A 23,529-nucleotide genomic window follows, 5' to 3' on the forward strand; every position below is an offset into this window, starting at 1 on the left:
AAACTAAAGAGGATGAGGACTGAAAATAAACCTTTGGATTTTTGAGTACGTCACTAGTGACTTAAAAGAACAATTTTTATAGAGTGGTTGGAATAGAAACCAGATTGTGAAGGATTAAAAAAATTAGTAGAGAGATGAGGTATGGTAGAAATGGCACTGGATTTGGGCTCAAGTCCCAGTCTTGTCATTTGTTACCCATGTTACCCGTCATATACTTTCTTGGGGCCTGTTTCCTCATCTATAAAATGGATTGTTATAACTAAAGCAATTCATAAACCTTAAAGTTCTATATAAAAATGATTGTTGGGGAAGTGGATTGTAATGAGACCGGCGCATGTGCAGACCCCATCAGTTTCCTCAACTGTTATGACCTCTCTGCATAGAGATGACCTCAGAGAGGAAAGGTCCATGACTCACACTTCCATTAAAGAAATATAAATTCCTTTTACTAGGAATTTGGTAGTGAAAGGAAGAGATGGAATTGTAACTTGAAGAGTGTGCAGGTGGAAGGAAACGTTATTTATAGGTTTGAGGAGACCTAAATATAGGATTATGGCTAGAGGTAGCTAAATGATAAAGTGGATAGAGAACTGGACATGGTCAGGAAAATCTGAGTTCAAATACTGTCTTAAACACTTGCTGTATGACTTGGAACAAGTCACTTCTCTCAGCCTCAGTTTCTCCATCCATAGAATGAGAATAATAATAGCATATACCTCCCAGGTGAGATATCCTAAATGAGATAACATTTGTAAAGCATTTTTCAAACCTTAAAATGCTATATAAATGCTGTTGTAATATTCCAATCATATATAAGAAAATAGAGACCTAGAAAGATTATGTGGTTTATCCAGCATCACAGAGGCAGGTAGCATTAGAGATAGAATTGGAACTCATGCTCTTGGAGCCCAGAGCCAGCATCTTTTCCATTACATCATGTGTTTGTGAGCAGAGAGGGAAAGTGTCAATAAGCAGAGAAAGACTGAAAATGTAGGGAGATTGTAATGAATCAGAGGATCCTGGATAACAAGATGAAAAATAAAGGCAAAGCATCACATTCTGAACTCCTCTCTGTGACGGAAACGTGTGGTCACTCTGCTCTGAAGAAGGATTCTATTCCCATTCATGGCAACACAAGAGAAAAGTCAGTCTTGGTAGATCACATGAAGACATGGATGGCACGTGGGAAAAGTCAGAAGCCCACCTCACATGCTTGTTTACCTCAGGAGGAACAAGTTGCTTTACCTCTATGGTCTCAGTTGTTCCATCAGCGAAATGAGAATAATGATGATACTTGCATGACCACTTCACAACATTTTTCTGAGAAGACTTCTTGGCAAACCTTAAAGGATTACAGAAACAGGAATGGCTATGACCTAAAAATAAAAATCAATTACTATTTTTATGTCTGTTGTAATGAAGTAATGAAGTAAGCTAGGTGACGGATTTTTTTTTCTTTAATTGGATCCTTGAAGTATTGCAGCTTCTCTAAAGTCCAGCTCTCCAGGGTCCTGCCAAAATAAAAAGGACAAAGCAGAAGGTAATGAACTTGTATCATCTGAAGGCCATCTTATCTAAGCGAGGGACTTAATCTACTATATTACCTAGCTCCATTGTAAGGAAAGGCTCATTACCAGAATAACCAGCTTGTAAGCTACTGGAGGGCAATAACATCTTTTTTCATCTTAGTATTTCCCGATGCCCAGGGCACTCGCATTGGGCATTATTTATGTCTCAGGGTACTTGTGAGGATCCAAGGAGATACTTGTAAAGTGCTTAGTATAGTACTTGGCACATAGTAGGCACTAAACTTGTTAGCTCACATTATTAGCTATTATTATCAGGCAAAACCAAGGACTCCTCCCCTTGGTCCTGTCCACTTCAGTACCCCCTCCCTTCACACACGCCCCCTTCACATCCCACCACTACACACCTTTCTCTCTTTCTCAGAGACTCAGAAATCAGCATTACCTTTCCTATTGTGGGACAATCTTCTGTCCCGTGACTACAAAAATCCCTTTGATTGTGAGCTATGGACTAATATCTGTCTAGGCAAACGCTCCCTCCCGACTACTCCTCTGGGCAGACTCCCTGGATGCCCATTCTTCAGGATCATTTCTCCAGGGTCCTTCTCCTACTTTTTCTTACCTTCCATTCTGGAGGTCTCTTAGTAACAAAAAGTCCTTCCTATTAGACCTGCACAGTACCTTTTCAAATATATATCTGTGTATACAACTTGTTAACCATATTTGTGAAATGACATCACGGCAACCCCTTGGTGCCATGATGAATTGCCAGTCGTCTTGATTTCTTTTAGAAATGTTTTAACAAAAAATTTAATCTTTGTGAATCTTTATTGAGAAAGGCGCTGGTGCAATGGGTTGGCCACTGACTCCAAAATATTCTGATGCAAAATTACGTTAGTATGCATTTTTAATATGTCTCGATGTAATAGCTTTATTACATATATTAATTTCCCCTCTAATTGCGATAAAAGTTAATGATAGTAAATTAACAAAAACAAATCTCCCCCCTTCATATATGCTCCTTGGAGGGAATAATTGTTTCCTCTGTTTTTGAATCCACAGCTTTGCTGGGCAGTTAGTAGGACTTAATGTTTGCACTGCGTCGCTAGGGGTTGCCATAGAGATGGCTTGTTGGCTAGTATATTAATTTTGTGCACAGATCCTGAGTGATCATCTTGAATGGAGGCCCTTTCCTCCATCCACACTCCATGAGAACAGGAACCCTAAGTAACTATTGTTCAGTGTGTGGGTGACTCCATTGGGGGAGGGGGAGTTCCTTTGGCAAAGATACTTGAGTGGCTGGCCGGCTCCTTCTCCAGCCCATTTTACAGATGAGAAAACTGAGACAGTGACGTGACTTGTCCGAAGTCACAGTATCTGAGGTCACATTTGAACTGAGGAAGATGTCTTCCTACTATCCATTGCACCTGGTAACTGACACGCTGTCCTACCCGAGGCAGAAGCTTGCAAATTGTGAAATGCTGCTTAATAAGAACGGGAATGAGAGGCGTTTTATAAACCTTAATTAAAGTGCTACAAAAATGACAAGAAGTCCGTTTCCTGAGGGGAATTTACGTGCTATAGTTCTCCACGGATTCCAAAGGTGCCTGTCCTAACAGGGTACGGTCCCGTAGACAAAGCCCAGACCCTTCCCTTCACAGACGCGGTGCCGTGGCACCCCCTCCAGGCCAGCCGAAAGAGTGCCTGCCCCGGTCCCACCTCCGGCGCGGACCGCTCATTGGCCGAGAAGGAGAGGGGGAGGAGAAAGTGGGACGCGAGGGGGCGGGGCTAGCGTCAATTCACTGTACCGAACGCGCGGCGCAGCGCTCGTGGCTGCTCCCTTCCTTCGCGAGCCAAAGAACGCCAAGGGGAGCGGCCCGAGTGAAGTCTGTATTCGAACTGTGATTGGCCCAAGCCCCGCCTTCACGTTGGCGTGGTGACGTCAGCTCCTAATTGGGAAGTTTTGGAGGAAAAGGCGGGAAACGGAGCTGTTGGGAGGAGAGCAGGTAATGTAAGCGCTGCCGTGCCGCCCTTTCTTCCTATTTTCCTACTACCTCCCTGCTCCCCCCAACCCCACTTTCGATCTCCCCGCCGCTTTGTCTTCTACCCAGGTGTAGGAATCGGGACCTAGGCCGTGAGTGAAGGCCAGGGTCGGGGTCGGATGGGGCAGGGGCGGGGCCCTGCAGGCGGAGGGAGGAGCGACCAGGGTTTCCCCACTTCCACTCTACTCTTCCCCCCCTCCATATTTGCTTCGCTCCTAGGCTGAGCTGTAGGGACCCAGCCCTGGACTGTGCTCCTGATCCTGTTGCTCCTCCGCCGGGCCTCTCGCTAGAAAATAAGAGCAGCTGTAGCCTTCTTGGCGCTTTCAGACTAGGAAAGCGCTTCAGCCTTAGGATCTCCTTGGAGCTTTCTCGCGATCCAGGAGGTGGGCAGCGTTTCACTCGGATAGGCTGAAAGTGACCCCGTGACCCCAGAGCTAGCGAGGGTCCGAGCCGGTGACCTCTCCCCACAAATGTGATGTACCCGTGGGGGGAGAGGGGGAACCGTCTAAGCGGGGGAGCTTGAGCTGGAGTCTGTGGCTAGATTTCAGGATCTGACATGTGTGATGGATGCCTTGAAGATAGATCGGAGGGGGAGAATGACCTCATTTAAACTATGATTGTTTTCATTGCAAGCATCTGCTTTTTATTTTATGCATTTAAAACCTTCACAAAAGCCCCCAAGAGAACGTCCTTTTGGTTTAGAGGAAAGACCAGGAACCTGAGTGTCCCGATTGTTGGTTAGGGGCCTGGCTCTGACTGTCCTAGGGCAGCTGTGCCTTACTAGTGGGAAGGACAACGTCCCGCCCACCCGACCCCGCAGAGCTCCTTCTCAGCTCCTGCTCTTCAGGAAGTCCATGAATCTCTCTGGGCCCGAGTTTCCTCCTTTGTAAGGGATTTAATAACATCGGAACTACTTCCTATTCATTGTGAACATCAAATGAAATTGTTTATGTAAAGAGTAGCATAAATGCAAGCCATCAGATTACACATCACAGCCATCAGACTGACAGGGACTTTTAAACGTAATTGGGGGGAAGCATTGGATTTAAATTTGTGTTGAATAATTGTTATTTAATAAGAAATTTTTACCTGTAAACCTCAGCTTGCTTATCTTAAAATAAAGGAGTTGGTTGAAATGATCTCTGAAGTCTTTTTTTATCTCCAGATCCAATCTTGCTAAGTCATTTTATCTCCCTGATGTTCAGTTTTCTTCTCTGGGCTGAGATCTCAGGGAGTCGTGAGGAGAGCGCCACATAAATGTGAGCCATCATTCTTATTCCATATTGGAAGGCACGCTTTAATCGTTACTGGGTTTCAGATTTCAGAAAATGACAGAAGAGACAGATTTCACTGAGCAAGACTCTGATGGAGGTAGTGAGGAGGTGGTACTCACTCCTGCAGAGCTTATTGCAAGACTGGAGCAGGTAAGCATCCCAAAGATGACCCTGCACTAAACCATCGTTTTATTATAAATTCTTCTATTTGTAAAACCTAGAGACAACAGGAACAGAATAAAGGCTAATCCTAAAAGCACAGGGAGTTCTATGATAGCTAACAAAATCTCTCACCTCCCTATTGTCCCACTAAGAAAGTCTTCTTACTGATGATGAAGACCACTTTTGGACATATTTGATAAAAATAGTTAAAGAGAAGCAAAGACCCAGTGGGTTTTGTTATCTGGTAAGTGCAGAGACAGAATTGTAAAGACCTTAAGAGCTCCCATATAGAACCTTTAGCCATCCATTTTGCCAATCCATGTGCTAAATTTATTCAGCTCACCTAAATTTTTTAATAAAAACTTTTACCAGAATAATAGGCATGTATTAATAGGCCAATAGGGTCTAACCAATCTGTTAATATTTGCTATCAAGCATCAAATTACCAGGCTTGTATTGATGCCATTGGCAGAAACACAAATCTTACTTGGCCTTGTTTCTCCCTCTCTGTATAGGATATTGCCTTGATATTCAGTTGTCTGATTTTTATCTTTTTTTTTTTTTTCCTGAGGCTGGGGTTATGTGACTTGCCCAGGGTCACACAGCTAGGAAGTGTTAAGTGTCTGAGACCAGATTTGAACTCAGGTCCTCCTGAATTCAGGGCTGGTGCTCTATCCACTGCGCCACCCAGCTGCCCCGAAGACTTTACTTTCTTTTCTTTTCTTTTTTTTTTCTTCTCTCTTTTTTTTTTTTCCTGATGTTTATCAATGTCAGTTCTACCTCTGCTAAATGAGAGTCTAACTTTTTCCTTCTTACAAGGTATAGCAGCCCAAATACTGATTCATCATTATCTGTTTTCTGGTAATGAGTCTCAGTCACCCACACATTAGCCCTGTCATTAAAATTTATGAAGCTTGATCCAAGACCTTCCAGATTTTAATGCTTAGTGGCATAATTTTTAAGAACCCAAGGTCATTTCTAGCCTTAATGAAGCAGAGAAGTGGGACTTTAGCTGTGGTTGCATATAGTAGAACCTTCAGTAAATGTTCATTTGAATTTAAATTGGGGGTGGGGAGAGACAATTTTTAACATTATTTTTAAAAATCACTTTCTATTCTATCTTTAAGTTTATTTTCTTAGATTGTAAGGTATTTGTGGATAAATTTCATTTTTTTGCTTAATTTGATAAATTTGTTGTACTTAAGACTACCACAAATAATAAATGCTTGGGACATGTTGATAAGCATTTATATATTTAATGTTTGTTAATGGTATTGATTGGAAGATTAGGAATTCAGTCAAGAAAAAAGGAAAGAAATTGGGTCTATTCTCCATTAAGTCTGCAAGCTAAAATAAAATTTTAGTCATTTCTATGTAGATATTCATAGTCAACTGTGGATGGTCAGATATATAAATGTAGATCAACGATTGTTAAATGTGTCTTAGGACAGAATCAAGACTTCTATCTTAATCAGTGAAGAAGACCAATTTCCAATGTGGTCCCTGTAACATTCTTAGACTTTTAAATAATTATTTAACCTTTCATTCTGTTTTCTTAACAGTAAAACCTGCTAATAATAGCCATTTCCTATTCACATCATAAGTATATTTAGGAAGATGATTGAAAAGGTGTTTTAAAATTCTTTAAGCATTATGGATGAAAAGATATATCAACTATTATTTCAACTATGATAACAAAAGTAGTACCACCACTTCGTGATAGGAAATGGCAGCTTATGGGGAAATGTCACCGATACATAAATATCTAGAGATAGAAGTTTTGTTGCTATTACTTGGTGAGAGGTACTATTTGAACATCAGGTAGTATTCCAACATAGTAAAGGTTTCACCCTCATGTATTTTTTGAAGTAAGTTGTCATTTTTGTGTATGCCAAATGTGAGATATATGAACAGTTGTCAAACCAAAACCAGGAGAAAAAAGGAAAATCCATCTTTAAATACAGTTTTGTCTTCATAGTATATCCAATATGTTTAACTGCGAGGGAAATGATAGTTTTCTTAGGTAAGGATTCTATGGTTTTCATGGTGTGGGGGTTGACACAATTTCAGAGTTCCTTCTAGGGATCTTTGTGACTGTCACAGTGACTTTCTCTTATGAATACTCAAGCTATTGTGCTTTCTTCCATAGGCCTGGCTAAATGAAAAATTTTCCCCTGAGCTACTGGAGAACAAATCTGAAATTGTAGAATGTGTCATAGAACAGTTGGATCATATGGTAAGAGCTTCCAGTTTCAGAATGCAGAAGAAAAAGCAAAATGGGTTTGGTTAGTATAGGTGATCTAGTATAGTGTGTAGATCAAGTAATCTGGACTGGGGTTACTTTCAGAATATCATTAGCAAAAGGGCACAATAACAGCAAAGATCTATTATTTAGCTATTTCTAAACTAATGTTTATATCCTTCCAGTATTGTCCCAATGTTCCTATATCATCATCTTTAAGATTATTTATTTGGTATCTCTGGCTAGTGATTGTTAATTATTAGAAGTATGACTTCAGTTTCTTTCTGATGTTGCTTGGGTATAATTTGTATATTTTGTTCATAATTTCATAATTTGTACAAATAAATTCAATCTCAAAGCAAAGGCAAATTTAGCAGTATTTGCAGTTTTCTTATTCTCTACCTGAAAACAGCTTCCTGTATTCTAGAATGCTGACGTGTTTCAAATTCACTACTGTATCTCTTCATAAACTAGTAGTCAACAATATCTTGACACTTAATAGTCAGGATGTTTTAATTAAAATGTGTTCTTCAATAGGAAAAGAATCTCAAGCGAGCAAAGAAAGGTGATTTGAAGGTTAGCATCCACCATATGGAGGTAGAAAGAATCCGCTACGTCTTGAGCAGCTACTTGAGGTGTCGACTGATGAAGGTTAGATAATAAAATATCTTCACTTTGTGTATAGTAAAGGTCCCTAAGAAGAGCTTTCTAGTCTATAGAAGTCCTCAGGAGTAGAAAGTATTGTTGATGGGGGGAAGGGGGAAAAGACAACAAAAAAACCCACAGGTTTTCTAAGAAAAAAGGAATCCTTGGTGAAGATTTTTATGAAGAAAGTATGATAGAATGTTATAGTTATTTGTAATAAAAGAAAGGGAAAAGGATTTGATTTATTTGAGTAAAGGAAAAGAAGGTTTGAAAAATTAATTGGGATTCATTACATATTAGAGATCAAATAAACCATGAGACAAGAGTATTTCTTTTGACTAGAGAATTAGACATTTCACATAGAATAAGGTATATGTAATATGGTTAATCTTCTGGGAGCCCTGTGGTCATTAAGATTATATTGATGCCAATAAAAAGAAATAAATATTTTAAGAAGATTCTAATAGTATTTGTTTTCTACTCGATGATCAAAAAAGGTTTGTTATAACTATGTGTATAGTTTAGGAAAGATTAATGTTAGGCATTTTTTTTTTTTTTTTCTGATAAACATGACAAATTGAGATGTCTGTCTTTGAAAAGAAGTTATATGATAACAAAAGCTTGGTGAATAATAACTTTTCTTTTCTATGACAGATAGAGAAATTTTTCCCTCATGTCCTTGAAAAGGAAAAGACACGGTCTAAAGGAGAACCTTCCATTCTTTCCCCAGAAGAGTTTGCCTTTGCCAAAGAGTGAGTGACCAGTAAGTCATATAGTCTCAGAGGTGGAAGGAATTTTTATCCAATATGCGTCCTGACTAAAATATTATGGACAGATAGATGGTCTTCCAGATTCCACTTGAAGAAACACTTTCACTGATTAGAAAATACATAGTAGGGGCATACTGATCAATAGTAATCACTAGTGCTGGAATTTTACCAGATACGAATTCTGGCCCATAGTTCTATAGTTTGAAGTAGTCATTTTTCATCTTTTTCAACATTTTCTAGAAGTCATAAGAATTTAGCAATTATATCTGCAAGTCTTTTTTTTTCATATTCTGAGATATATTACAGTTTATTTTGGCCAAATGACTTGAACTTACTAAAGGTAGGAATTTTTATCTTTCTCAGTCTTATGATTAATCCTTCCTGTTCTAAAAATCATTCTCATTACTAAAAATAAACACAATGTTTAGTTGTACCTTATCTCCATTCCCAATCATCATCTTATCAACCCTATGGTGTAGTCCATTTCCCTTTACCTTTTTGTTCTCTATATAAAGCCATCTCCCCTTTTTTCTCTCTCCCTAAAACTGTCTTTTTAGAATGATGTCACTCTATTATATTCTTCCTCAGTTACCTGACCTTCCAACCCTAATACTAGATGGGTCAAAAGATAACTTACCTAATCAAACACAGGTTTTTTGGAATTCTGTAGCCCTATTAAGTTCCCTGGAGTATCTTTGCTTATGTATTTGGTAAATGGCAGTCATTTCTTGTTGAATATTTCAGGTACATGGCCAACACGGAAACCTATCTGAAATCTGTGGCCTTAAGGCACATGCCTCCTAACCTGCAAAAGGTGGATCTCCTAAGGTTAGGTAAGTGAACTCTCCCTTTCCAAGAATAAACAGTAAAATACTTGCTTCTCCTTGTCATGCAATCTTTTTCTTTTTTTTTTCTTTTTTCTTTTTTCTTTTTTTTTCTTTTTTTTTTTTTTTTTTTTTTTGTCTTTTTTCTTTTTTTTAAGCAAAAAAAAAAATCAGAAAATTATGAGAAACTTTTTTCTAACTATAGATCAATAAAACTGGAAACTTAAATAGATGCAGTAAGAAAATATATATATAATGTCCAGAATTGTAAAAACTAAATGTCACACATGAACTTCCAAATAAAAAAAATCCTCTCCCCTTTCTCTATTTCCCTATTCAGTTTGATTTATGTATATATCAAATTCTGAGTGTTCTATTCTTCTTTGACTGATTCAGATAGGAGTGACGTTCAAGTGATTATCCCTTCCCCCATTCTTCATTAGAGATCCTTTGTTTTTCTCCTACTTTTCCCTGGACATATTCTTACTTAAAATCCTTCTCTTTTGCCTTTTGTAATGTTGCATTCTAATTTGACTCCTCTATAATGATAACTGCCAGATCTTATGTGATCCTGACTATGGTATTGTATTTGAACTCTTGTTTTTTGGTAGTGTTTTATTTTGTTTTGTTTTTCTTTAATCAGAATTTGATTGATTTTTCTGGGATTTTTCTTTTTTGAGTTCCTTTCAGGAGGTGATCAGTGAATGGATTCTTTTTATTTTAATTTAGCTCTCTGGTTTTAATAGATCTATTCAGTTATTTCTTGAAATATGGTATCCATATTCTTTTTTTCTTGTGATTCTTAGAGTATGTCCTTGGGTGCATATTGTTGGCCAATTTTCCAGGTTGTTTAGTAGATGAGGAAGGGGAAGGGGAAGGCCACAAGCCTTTGTTAAGCACTGATAGTATGCTAAGCATTTCATAAATATCTTAATTGATACAGCAGCCCTGGGAGGTAGGTATTCAAATAGTAAATTCTTATCCTAGAAAGTGAGATCTTTGGTTATTATAATCATTTGCTTCAGTAAATACTTGTCAAATGAGTGTGTGTTGTACATGGAATTTGAGAAGGTAATTTTTTCATATTGTCTTCCTTAGACTTTGTCTCTTCTTTTCATACCATTAATCATTCATTGTTTTTCTGGCAGTTCCCAAACCTGACTTAGATTCATATGTGTTTCTGAGAGTGAAGGAAAGACAAGAAAACATTTTGGTAGAGCCAGAGACAGATGAACAAAGGTAGGTGACTTAGTTATCACAGTAGCAAAAAGTCATGTTCTTAAGAAAAAATGCCATGTTCTGTTCTTCCTACAAATCTGTATTGTTTTTTCTTTCAGAGACTATGTGATTGACTTGGAGGAAGGTTCTCAACACTTGATCAGATACAAAACCATTGCACCTCTAGTGGCTTCTGGAGCTGTACAATTGATTTAAAACTTTTAAAAGCTTATGAGGTCATTGAAGAAATTAGTGGAATATCTTGGAGAACTGTGATCTTGCTTTTGCTAATGAAAATTATGACATTTTGCAGAGATCTCAAAACTTTTTCATTAGAACAAATGGACTATATGGGACTAAAAAGGGAGACAGAAATTCTAATATTGTAAATCTACGCTTCTGCTATTTTATCCCTTTGTCAGCAGGTGGGGCCATCGTTCTCTTTATTTTGAATGTAAGACATTAGCTCTTTCAGATGGACTATCAAGAACTGTTTACCAAATGTATGTTAAAGTAGAAGGGTTTATAGAATATGAATGGGAGAATGAGTATATTGTGAGACTGGTAGGATTGTTTTGTTTCATTTTACTTTCTGGAACAGTACAATATAACTAGATGTATGTAGACACTGATGTGCTTATTTTAGCACATAGCACCATTATGGGAAGAAGCCCATTCTGTTATGAAGCTATTTAAGAAGCCCCAATTCATAGCTTAGAGAATTAATGGCTTATTTTGTTGTGAGACTAAAGCTCTCAGTCTTGAGCAACTTTGTATATACTCTAATTTAAAGAATCTGGCTGCATTTTATTGATGCAAGTAGCAGCTTTCTAAGTCAGTTCTGCTCTTTATTCTCATGGGAAATAACGCAATATGAACCTAATATTGGATGGAAAAAAATTGAGAGTGTCTCATCACCAACTTCATATAAATGTATGGCATTTTTAAAAGGAAATTAACTAACATTGAAATTCTTAGAGAAGCATATATTTTCCAAAGTGCTATGTTATTTAATTTGTCCCTCTGAGGTAACCAGGATAGGCAACTCCACATTAGAGATGAGTTAACAAAACAAAGAGGTTGACATAGTTAGTAATAGACTTGTCTGTACTCTTGTGTCTCCACTTTTACTGGTTATAGGCTCTGTTAACTAACCAAGTAAGCATTTTTCTCATCAGTTTATCTGTTTGTGACAGGCTGCATGCAGCTATGATTTTCACTAAAGCTGATTACATACTTCCTGAAGTAATTCTGAAGTTGATATAGAAATACAAATTTAAAAAGGAAACTGCATTTCAAAAGGAAGTTGGATAGGAAATGTGTCATAGTTGAGTTGGTGCTTCTGAAATAGATGGAAGGGAAGAAGAGTTGGCGTAGATTTTTCAATCAGTATGTTATAATCAATGGAGATACAATAATGCATCATTTTCTCAATAGTTATTGACCACAAATTTTTTTTCTGGAAAGAGAGCTTTTGATATTCAGAACCACATAGCATCATTTCCTAGATACTAGGCATAACCTTATAATGAAACTCAGTCTGCTTTTTACCTGCCACTGTCTTGGCTGCCAGCAGTGACTTAATGTTGAATCTTTATACAATTCTGTAATGAGTGATTTTTTTTTTTAAAGAAATATATCAATTCTTACACATCTACATGAATGTTCTCCTTCCATGTAGTTGCTATGAACAATGTTGTTCAATCATTTCAGTCACTTTTTGTGACCCCATATAGAGTTTCTTTGGAAAAAGACACTGAAGTGGTTTGCTATTTCCTCCAGCTCGTTTTACAGAAGAGGAAACTGGGGCAAGTAACTTGCCTAAGATTATACAGGTGGTAAGTGGTTAAATCCATATTTAAACATAAGAAGAGTTTTTCCTGATTCCTAGCTGCCCCCTTAATGTTACTATCATTGGGCAAAAACATTTTTGGAAGTGTCTTCATTGACAGTTTATAAACTACATTTAAGTGTCCCATTTTAGGAATTTCTTATAAACTTTAGAGATCGAATCTTTGAAATCTTCTAATCAAGTTCATTTTACTAAGACCAAATAAATTGTATGCTCAAAATAATAACAGATAATTTGAAACTTAAGTTGTCTGACTTAAATCCAGTGTTTTTTCTAATATCCACATTTCCACCCCTCCATCATGTAATTTATCAGAAACTTGTATTGTCCAACTAAGTCATCATTCAATTAGCATTTTTCTAAACTTAACAGTGATCTCTCAAATTTAATGGCTTTTTTTCAATATCTTGATCCTCCTAATCCTCTTGACAATATTTGACACTATCATTCACCTTCCTCTAGATTCTTCTGTGAGTTTTTTGACACTACTTTCTTCTGATTTTGTCTGGCTCACCACTCTTCAATTTCCATTATTAGTTCAAGGCTACTATTTATGGGTGTCCACAAAAGTCCTATCCTATGCCCTCTTTTCCTTTTCCTTTATGTTAGTGGTTTTTTAATCTGTAGTTCAGGGATCCCTCCAGGTATACAAAATAGATTTCAGGGGATTCATGAATTTGGGTGGGGGAATAATTATATCCGTATTGTTATCAGCCTCTAAATGAAGCATTTCCTTCATTTATTTAAAAACATTCAAAGAATGATCCATCAAACACACACATACAAAGATAAGAACCCCTCCCCCCCTGCTTTATAGAATTCTTACTGATCTCATCAGCTCTGATGGGCTCAATGATCATTTCTGTGCAGATTAGCAGCTACTTTATTTTGCTCTCTATGCCAGGGTATAGTCATATGTCTCTAAATACCTCTTGGATATCTTGGAACTGAATATCCCATAAGCACCTCAAAACTGGCCAGTATAGAACTAAATTTTTCCTGAAAACCCTCCATTCCTTCTGAACTTCCCTATTTCAAAGGCCCCATCTCTCATTCAGCCATGACCTCGAAGTCATCCTTGACTTACTATTAGCCCCACATAGCCACTCCATTGCCAAATCTCGAAGATTCTACCTTTACAACATTTCCTATTTGTTCCCCATCCACTCACAAAGCTGTCATCCTGGTACATGTCATCCTCATGTGGAGATTATTGAAATGGCTCAATTTTCTAAGTAATATTTCAAAAGTATAGGTCTAATCATTCCATTCCCTTCCTCTTACCCCTGTCTCTTATTGACTTCCAGGGGCTCCCTCATCATCTAAATCATAAATGAAGTCCCTTGACATTTAGAGTTCTTTATAATTTTCCTGCCTTTCCAGTTTTCTTGCACTCCTTCAATCCAGCTACACTGGCCTTTTTGGAATTCCTCAAATTTGACACGACTGTGGAGACTGAGTGTGGACCACATGATATATATATATATTTTTATGTTTATTAAATTGGTTTATAATTTTCCTTCTTTGCTTTAATCTTTGGTTTAGGTCTTAGGAATATCTTTATCTTTTTTATTGCTTGCTTCTCAGATTTAAAAAAAAATTTATTGAACCTTTTTATTTTCAAAACAAACAAGGGTAATTTTTTAGTATTGACCCTTGAAAAACCTTGTGTTCCAATTTTTCTTCCTTTCTCCCACTCTCTCCCCTAGATAGCAAATAATCTAATATATGTTAAATATGGTAAAAAAAAAAAAAAAAAAAAAAAAAGAAAGAAAGTATATATGTAAATCTAGTATAGGTAATTTATACAATTATCTTGTTGCACAAGAAAAATCTGATCAAAAAGGAAGAAAATAAAATTCAAGCAAACAATAATGTGGAAATGCTATGTTGTGACCCACATTCAATTCCCACACCTCTTTCTGGGGTCTGGATCACAAGATCATTGGATCTGGCCTGAATTATCTCATTGTTGAGAAGAGCCCCAATCCATAAGAATTGATCATCATACAATCATTTTTCCTGTTACTGTGTACAATGATCTCCTAGTTTGGCTCATTTCACTTAGCATCAGTTCATGTAAGTCTCTCCAGGCCTTTCTGAAATCATTCTGCTGGGATGAATACAGAGAGGCTTGGAGAGACTTATATGAACTGATGCTGAGTGAAATCAGCAGAACCACGAGATCATTCAATAACAATACTGTATGAGGATGTTTTCTGATGGAAGTGGATATCTTCAACATAGAGAAGAGCTAATCCAATTCCCATTGATCAATGATGGACAGAATCAGCTACACCCAGAAAAGGAACACTAGGAAATGAGTGTAAACTGTTAGCATTTTTTGTTTTTCTCCCCAGATTATTTTTACCTTCTGAATCCAATTCTTCCTTTGCAACAACTGCAACAACAAAATTTGGTTCTGCACATATATATTGTACCTAGGATATACTATAACATATTTAGTATGTATGGGAATGCCTGCCATCTAGGGGAGGGGGTGGAGGAAAGGAGGGGATAAATTCGGAAAAGAAGGGAGTACAAAGGATAATGTAAAAAATTACCTATGCATATGTACTGTCAAAAAATGTTATAATTATAAAATTAATATAAATAAATAAAAGGGAAAAAAAAAAAGAATTCCAATAGGAGATCTGGGTTCTCACAACCCCCACCCAGATCTGAGCCAATTTGGGACAGCACCCACAGGCCCCTTTGACTAAATCTCTCATTATAAAAGAACCAAACTGGAGCTCTCTCTTTGCAGAGGTTCCTAATATGGCAGCCTTATACCTGGCATGCCAATGATCTCTGTCTACTGGAATCTTATTCCGGTGCCTTTTTATCTCTACCTTCACTACCTTTTACTAACTAGACTTTAACTTTATTTCCAAACCCCATAATAAACCTCCTTTATCAATCTAGGTTTTTGGGTCTATAAATTCCTTTATAGGAGACTCTGCTGCCACTAGACCTCATTTAACTCTGTATCCTTGCACCAAATCCAAAGGGGTTGCAGGGGAGCTCTATTTGACTCCCTGTACCCAGAACCTGCCACTAGACCTCAGTTAAACCTAATTTCATTCTAAACCTCATCAAACCAATATTATCTAACCCATTTTGAGGCTATTTCTTTAGATGATCCCCCAGAGAGTAATAGGAGAGTTTTTCCTTAGATCTATATTATACATTAGTAAAAACTAAATAGTAATCCTGACTTCAGGGAACAACTGATAAATCTGAAGAAGCTTCCTCTGTCTTCACTTCATGCTTCACCACTTGCATAATTGTGTTTCTTCAAAGAGGAACAATTTTTTGTAGAGCTATCCCACTGGGGCCCAAATGGACTGGGTAATTAGACAACACAGCTCTTTATTTCCCTTCCTTTTTTCCTTTATAGGGTGTCACACCTTTACCTACTAGGGTTCTACCCAAATCACTCTGATTTTCATTGATTGGCCAACAATAGGTCCCAGGCCACGCCCCAGTTGGTCATCATCATTTGGGCCCTGGTTGACTCAGTAAATGTAAATAGCAATTGTTTCTGTTGTCCAGAAACTCTAAGGGTCTTCCCTTCTAAGACTGGGTTTTTTGGGTTTTTTGGTGAGTTGGTAAAAGAGGACATTTTTTTGCCTCAATTCTTCACTAGCCTTAATTGATCCATGTTGCATCTTAGCTTTGGAGACTGCATTGAGTGCATAAAATACGCCTCCACACTTCCTCCACTTTAGTTTTGGCTTGTAGCCTTTTCAAGTTAAGAATTTACCATCAGTGTGGTAGTTGACTTTGGTGCCATTTTTGTCCTCAATGAATGAAGCATGAAGAAATGTCCACATCTAACATGGCTTAAAAAAAAAAAAAAAAAAAAAAAAAAAAAAAAAGCTAAAAAGCATGGGAACAAGCACCCACTGGTGACTGGAAAAGCTCAAGAGCATCGTCCAGAATCCAGGCATGCTATCATGAAATTCATCATGTACTATACTGATGAGCTTCTCTTAGGCAACCAAATTTGGCCATAATTTTCCATAAGCCTTCATAAACAATAGTATCAAAGGTCTTGGTCAGATCTACAGATGTTGTATACAGATCTCTGAGCTTCTGCAGTGGTCAGGCAGCAAATACCTTATCACCTGTTCCTTTACCCCCTCTGAAGCCATACTGCTCTCAAGTGGATGACCTTCCTTCAGGTGAATGAATGCCATATGCACACTTGCCAAAAAGACTTAAGGAGAACTCGCACAGGACAAGCTCAAAAGATGGCCAGAAAAAGTGATAGAAGGGCACTCTCAAGTTCTCTCAAGAACTCTGGAAATGACCATGACTTGGAACACACTGGTCCAGGACGGCCCAGCACGGCCTGCCCTCATCTGAGAAGAGGCTGTGCTCTGTAAGCAGAGCAGAAGGGAAGAAGCTCAGGAGAAATGTGAGGTGTACAAAGTGAGAGAGCCCATCCCAAATGTGCATAGGACTATTTGTGTCTGACCTGTAGCAGAGCTTCCAAGCTCATTCAGGTCTAAACCCATGGGACACACTAACAATTCTAATATAGTGATGTCATTCTGTTCTTCCAGAAGGAAGGACAACACCTAACCAACCATTCCATTCTCCATCACTGAATGGGTTGCCTCAATCAAACTGAGATTTGTCAAAGACCTTAAAAGAGGTCTCCTACTGATTGCACTGGGGCCATCTCCTACCTTCTCCATCTGTATCTTGGCACTGGACCCAAAGGCTCTGGAGGGGAAAGTAAGGCAGGTGACCTTGCCCAGCTCTCCCTCACTTAAATCCAACTGACTTGCAGGTCAATGTGGCACCTCCCAAGGTCTTGGTCCTCTTGGAGAAGGACAAACAACAATAAGCTTCTCATTCAATAAATTTGCCATTAGAAACCTCCTGACTTTGCTTTTGATCATGCTAATCAAGTGATTATTAAGAACCTACTATGTGTCACAACATAGAGAATTAAATATAAAACCATAAATTTCCATTTCAGATTAATTTCTTTTTGAAAAACCAATATTTTCAAAGCTATCCGACTTTTCTGTGCTTCTAAGTTTTATTTTCTGCTATGCCTTTTTTTCCCCCTTCTCTACCCACTGTGCCTTAGAGAAGGCAACAATTAAGCATCAATACTCACACATACCCTACACTCATATATCTAAGAACATACTATACATATTTTCATTTATCAGTTATTTTTTCTGGATTAGATAGCATCTCCTTTCATAGGTTCAAATGTTTCCATGTTTTTCTAAAATCATTAAACACATCATTTCTCATAGCACAGTATAGTATTCCATCACAATCACACACCACAAATTGCTTAGCCATTCCCTAGCTGAAGGGCATCTATCATTTTAGCCAAACTGATAAGTATAAGATGATATCTCAAAGTTGATTTAATTTGGGTTATCAATAATGATTTAGAGCATTTTTTCATATGACTATGTAGTTTTGAGTCCTTCATCAAAAACCAGGCTGTCATATCTTTTGGCCATTTATCAATTGAGGAATGACATGCAGTCTTATAAATTTGACAAAGATCTTTATATATTCGAGAAATGAGACTTTTATCTATGAAAATTTCCCTTCAATTTTCTGCATTCCTTCTAATCTTTGCTACATTGGTTTTATTAATACATGAACTTTTTTTAAAATAGTTTTTATTTACCATGCATGGGTAATTTTACAACATTGACAATTGCCAAACCTTTTGTTCTAATTTTTCCCCTCCCCCCCTCCCCCAGATGATAAGTTGACCAATACTTATTCAATATGTTAAAGTATAAATTAAATATAATATATGTATACATGTCCAAACAGTTTTGCTTTACAAAAAGAATCGGACTTTGAAATAATATACAATTAGCCTGTGAAGGAAATCCAAAATGCAGGCGGACAAAATTAGAGGGATTGGGAATTCTATGTAGTGGTTTAAAGTCATCTCCCAGGGGCAGCTAGGTGGCGCAGTGGATAGAGCACCAGCCCTGAATTCAGGAGGACCAGAGTTCAAATCTGGTCTCAGACACTTAACACTTCCTAGCTGTGTGATCCTGGGCAAGTCACTTAACCTCAGCCTCAAAAAATAAATAAATAAATAAAGTCAGCTCCCAGAGTTCTTTCACTGGGTGTAGCTGGGTTCAATTCATTACTGCTCTACTGGAACTAATTTGGTTCATCTCATTGTTGAAGATATCCACATCCATCAGAATTGATCATCATATAGTATTGCTGTTGAAGTATACAACAATCTCCTGGTCCTAATCATTTCACTCAGCATCAGTTCATGTAAGTCTCTCCAGGCCTTGGAAATGTTGGTCATTTCTTACAGAACAATAATATTCTATAATATTCATATATCACAATTTATTGAGCCATTCTCCACTTGATGGGCAACCACGTAGTTTCCAGTTTCTGGCCACTATAAAAAGGGCTGCCACAAACATTTTGGCACATACAGATCCCTTTCCCTTCTTTAGTATTTTTTTGGGATATAAGCCCAGTAGTAACACTGCTGGGTCAAAGGGTATGCACAGTTTGATGACTTTTTGAGCATAGTTCAAAATTGCTCTCCAGAATGCCTCCAGAATTCCACCAACAATAATACATGAACTTTTTAATGTAATATGATTGAAATGATCCATTTTATACCTCACAATGCCTCCATCTCTTATTTGCTCATAAATTGTTCTCCTATCCCCAAAATGTTCCATATTATTTTAATTTTCTAGTGATATCTCCTTTTATATCTAGATCATGTATCCATTTTTTACTTCATCTTTTGGTACACAGTTTAAGATATTGGTCTATGCCCAATTTCTGCCCAACAATTTTTACCAAAAATGAATTCTTATTCCCAAAATTTAAATCTTTACATTTGTCAAATACAAGGTTATTTTAATCTTTTACTGCTGTGTATTGTATGTCTACTCTGTTCCACTGAATTACTTTCTTATTCCAGTACTGTTTTGATACTTGCTGTCTTAGAATATAGTTTGAAATCTGATTCTGTTGAACCTCCTTTACATTTTATTTTATTAGTTTCTTCCAAATTCTTGACCTTTTGTTCTTCCAAATTAATTTTTTCATTTTTTTCTCAATAAAATCTTTTTAGTAAAATGGCATTGAATAGATTAAATTGACATTTTTATTATATCTACTTTGCCTACCCATAAAAATGAATATTTCCCCAATAATTTAAATGTGACTTTATATAAAGGATGTTTTATAATTATGTTCATATAATTCCTGAGTCAGATTTGGGAAATATACTCTCAAGTGTTTTGTACTGTCTACAGCTATTTTTAAATGGAGTATCTTTTGCTGTCTCTTCTGGCATAGTTTTAGTGGTGATATTTTAAAATATCCTACTATATCCTGAGTCTACAGTTTCTGCTCGTACTTGAACTGGTCATGGCTAGTGCTGTGGTCTCTGGCTGCTACAGGCATCTGTGAATTTAGCTAGAGTTTAATTGCCTAAGATCACTCATATGCCACACCACTCTGAGCCTCAGAAATCCTTCCAATTGGCTAGTTGTTGTGTGAACTCCACTGTCCTATTCCTTTGTGAAAAAGGAGTTTCTAACTTATAGTAAAGTCATTAAAGAGCCCATTATAACAATCTCTTAGTTAAATCTGTTTTAGCGTTAACTTTGAGATCACGATTGCTACCCCTTCTCTTTTTTTATATCAGCTGAAGAACAATAAATTCTAGTCTAGTCATTTATTTTAACTTTGTATCTCTCATTTTTAGTTGTGTTTCTTGTTAAAAAAAAAAAAAATTCTTGACTTTTAACTCATCCTTCTGTTTCCTTTTATTTATTTATGGATTATTATGCTCAACTCTGCTAGCTAATTCATTACATTCATATTCAAAGTTGTAATTACAAGATATATATATTTCCTTCCATCATATTTTCCCTCACTATCTTTCTCACCCTGTTTATCCTTTTCTTCTTCAATCTAATTTACTTTTAACCACTACCTTGCCCTCCTCATCCTTAATCCACTCACCTCTCTAAAAGTTACTCCCTTGCTCTCTCCCTCCTGCCCTCCTAATTCTAATTCTAATATAACCTTTTAAAAGTATTCCCCTTATCCTATCCCCTCACCCTCTTATTTCTTCATTAATTTAGAGATTTTGTCTTTTAGATGTGTTTTTTACCTCTTTAATCCAGTTCCAATGAGAGCAAGGTTCCAGCACTATCAGCTCTCTATCTGCATTTGGTTCTTCCATATCAACCCTTCCTTTGTCTCATTTGTATAAATATAATAATTATAATATATTTATAATATATAATATATTTCTTTTTACCTCTCCCTATCCAGTTTTAATTTTTAGAACCAAGCATTCTTACTCAGCTCAGCATGAATCTCACCTCATGAGTGAATGAGAGGGACAGAGTAAGCAATCTTCCTAGGAAACTTGTTAGGGCAAGTTGCTTTTGTTGCAACTTCATTGGAAGTGAACCTATTGGTTTTAGTCAGAGAAATAAAACCCTTGCAGCTTATTGGTCATTACTATAACTTTCACTCCCCCAAGAACTGCAAATAATTGCATTCATCAAGCATTTAACTTCAAGCAACTATAGAACAAGTTAAGTAATCAGACAAGGTATGAGAAAATAATTTTTATTACAGCTCTTACATCATTAAACTTGGAAAGATTTTTCTAGAGTTCACTAGGCCAAGATTTTTTTACAAGAATTACAGTGGAATCAATTACATTGATATAGTACATGAATTGCCACTCTAGAATAAATTATTTTTTAAAAGAACAAATATGTATTTTTCATTTTATTTTTTGAGGCTGGGGTTAAGTGACTTGCCCAGGGTCACACAGCTAGGAAGTATTAAGTGTCTGAGACCAGATTTGAACTCCGGTCCTCCTGAATTCAGGGCTGGTGCTCTATCCACTGTGCCACCTAGCTGCCCCTTATTTTTCATTTTAAATAACATTTTCATGGAGAGAAAGACAAAGTTGAGATGTGAAGGTAAGAGTCAGATTCAAATTATCCTTTCACAAAAAGCTGAATTTAAGTAAATGAAATAAATAAATCCTCTTTTAGGTACAATAGTTAGGGACAAGAAAAAACATCTCAAATTACCATAAAAGTAATGGTACAAGAAAGAGAAGGGCACTTAGAATGCTAACATTCTCTGCCTTTCCTATCATTAGTATGAAGATCAAAAAGCACTCTTTTCCCCATAGGTATTTTGAGTATGTTCTTCAGATATGTCCAACTTTTCCTGATTGTACACCACTTCATGACATTGAAGTTTTTCTTTGCTATGTGACTTATGAAATTTGAGATTCCGTATTTAGGGAATTAATAAAAGGGTTGATAATTTGGCCATCTCTCATGAACAAAAGGCGCATCTTGGCCGCTCCTTGACACTCATGCCTTTGGAACAGTGTGTATACTTGACCTGTGACATAATGTCTCACTCCCAATCGTATTAGTTTTGGTCAGTCTAGACTAAGGGTCTACTCACCACCACCATTGCTACTCTCATCCAACACACCTGAGTAGAACTTAATGGGCTTCCCATTTGGTGTGGTCTGAATAAGACTGAGGAGAAAGTTAATCCAAACTTTTTATGGGCAATGTCCTTCAGATATTGGCTTGACCTAGTAGAGAATGAGGCAATAAGGAAGGAAAAAACCCTGAATCTCCAGTAATTGGTTATTTAATAGTCATTTCTCTCAGTAAAGAAACTGGAGTGGTTTGTCATTTTCTTCTCCATGGATTAAGGCAAACAGGTGAAGTCATTTACCAATAGTCACACAGCTAATATGCTGTCTCAGGTCACATTTAAACTCAGCACTTCTGACTCCAGGTCCCATCCTCTTATCCACTGAGCCACCTAGCTGCCTCTATTATAAAATTAATTAAATAAATAATTTTTTTAAAATTTAAACATTACCTAAAACTCACATATACATTAATTTTTTTTAATATAGCTTTTTATTTACAAGATATATGCATGGGTAATTTTACAGCACTGACAATTGCCAAGTCTTTTGTTCCAATTTTTCCCCTCCTTCCCCTCACCTCCTGTCCTAGATGTATTAAATACTATATATATATATATATATCCATGTCCAAAGTTATTTAGCTGTACAAAAAGAATCAGACTTTGAAAACATATTGATGTGGATTAAAGATTCCTTTCTAATTCCCAGCCCCCACCATATCTGAGCTAACTTGGGCTGTCCCAGCCCCAACCATATCTGAGCCCTCTGTCCCAGCCCTCACTCTAATGATCTGCTCAGGTTTCTCCAACCCTCATCCCCAGCACAAACAGTTCCTTATCTAAAAACCCATTGAATTCTATTCAAATTCTAACCCTAGCTGAAACCAGCCAACATGGGACTCCACCCACGGGCCCCTTCACCAAAAGCCCCCCATTCTAAAAGAGGGAAACTCTTTGTAGGAGCCCCAAACATAGCATACACTGGCTATGCCAAGGGTTCCTGTCAGCCTGGTGCCAGCCCTGGCCCTGTTGACTTTCTACCTTTAACCTTAATTCCAAAACCCCAAAATAAACTTCTTTTATTAATCTAGATTTTCAGGTTTGTAAATTCCTTTACAGGGGACTCTTGCACTTCTACTAGACCTCATTTAACTCTGTATCCTTGCACTGAATCCAAAGGGGTTGCAGGAGAGCTCTATTTGACTCCCTGTACTCCAAACCTGCCACTAGACCTCAATTAACCCTAATTTCATTTAGATACCCCTTACCTAACTCTCATCATGTGGTTCCCTGACCAGGAAACCCCCGAAAACTGGAACCCTGAAAACAACATAATTTGGCTATCAACTGAACCTTCACCTTTTCAGGTCTCTCAGAACCAATCTGGGTTCTCAGCTGTTCGAGCAATATTCTTCCAGGAAATCTGTGTTCCTACCAGGGAATCCGGAACTCTGGATAAAGTAAAAGACTTTTTTCTTTACCTGTCTTGCAGTGGAC

General features: G+C 37.3%; 1 protein-coding gene across 2 annotated transcripts; it reads left to right on the plus strand.

Moving 5' to 3' along the window:
• Window positions 1–3,401: 3,401 nt before the first annotated feature.
• GINS4 (GINS complex subunit 4) lies at window positions 3,402–12,801 on the plus strand. 2 transcript variants are annotated; one of them, XM_074287334.1, is made up of 8 exons: window positions 3,402–3,532; window positions 4,887–4,992; window positions 7,154–7,240; window positions 7,784–7,897; window positions 8,546–8,643; window positions 9,406–9,494; window positions 10,634–10,724; window positions 10,823–12,801. In XM_074287334.1, the coding sequence occupies exons 2-8, from the start codon at window positions 4,897–4,899 to the stop codon at window positions 10,917–10,919; spliced, it is 672 nt and encodes a 223-aa protein (XP_074143435.1). In that variant the 5' UTR covers window positions 3,402–3,532; window positions 4,887–4,896; the 3' UTR covers window positions 10,920–12,801. The 2 variants fall into 2 exon arrangements, with proteins under 2 accessions (XP_074143435.1, XP_074143436.1); XM_074287335.1 differs by lacking the exon at window positions 3,402–3,532 and adding an exon at window positions 3,827–3,951.
• Window positions 12,802–23,529: the final 10,728 nt, after the last annotated feature.

The sequence above is a fragment of the Sminthopsis crassicaudata genome, chromosome 2 (genome assembly GCF_048593235.1).
Source record: "Sminthopsis crassicaudata isolate SCR6 chromosome 2, ASM4859323v1, whole genome shotgun sequence".
Taxonomy (NCBI): Eukaryota; Metazoa; Chordata; class Mammalia; order Dasyuromorphia; family Dasyuridae; genus Sminthopsis; species Sminthopsis crassicaudata.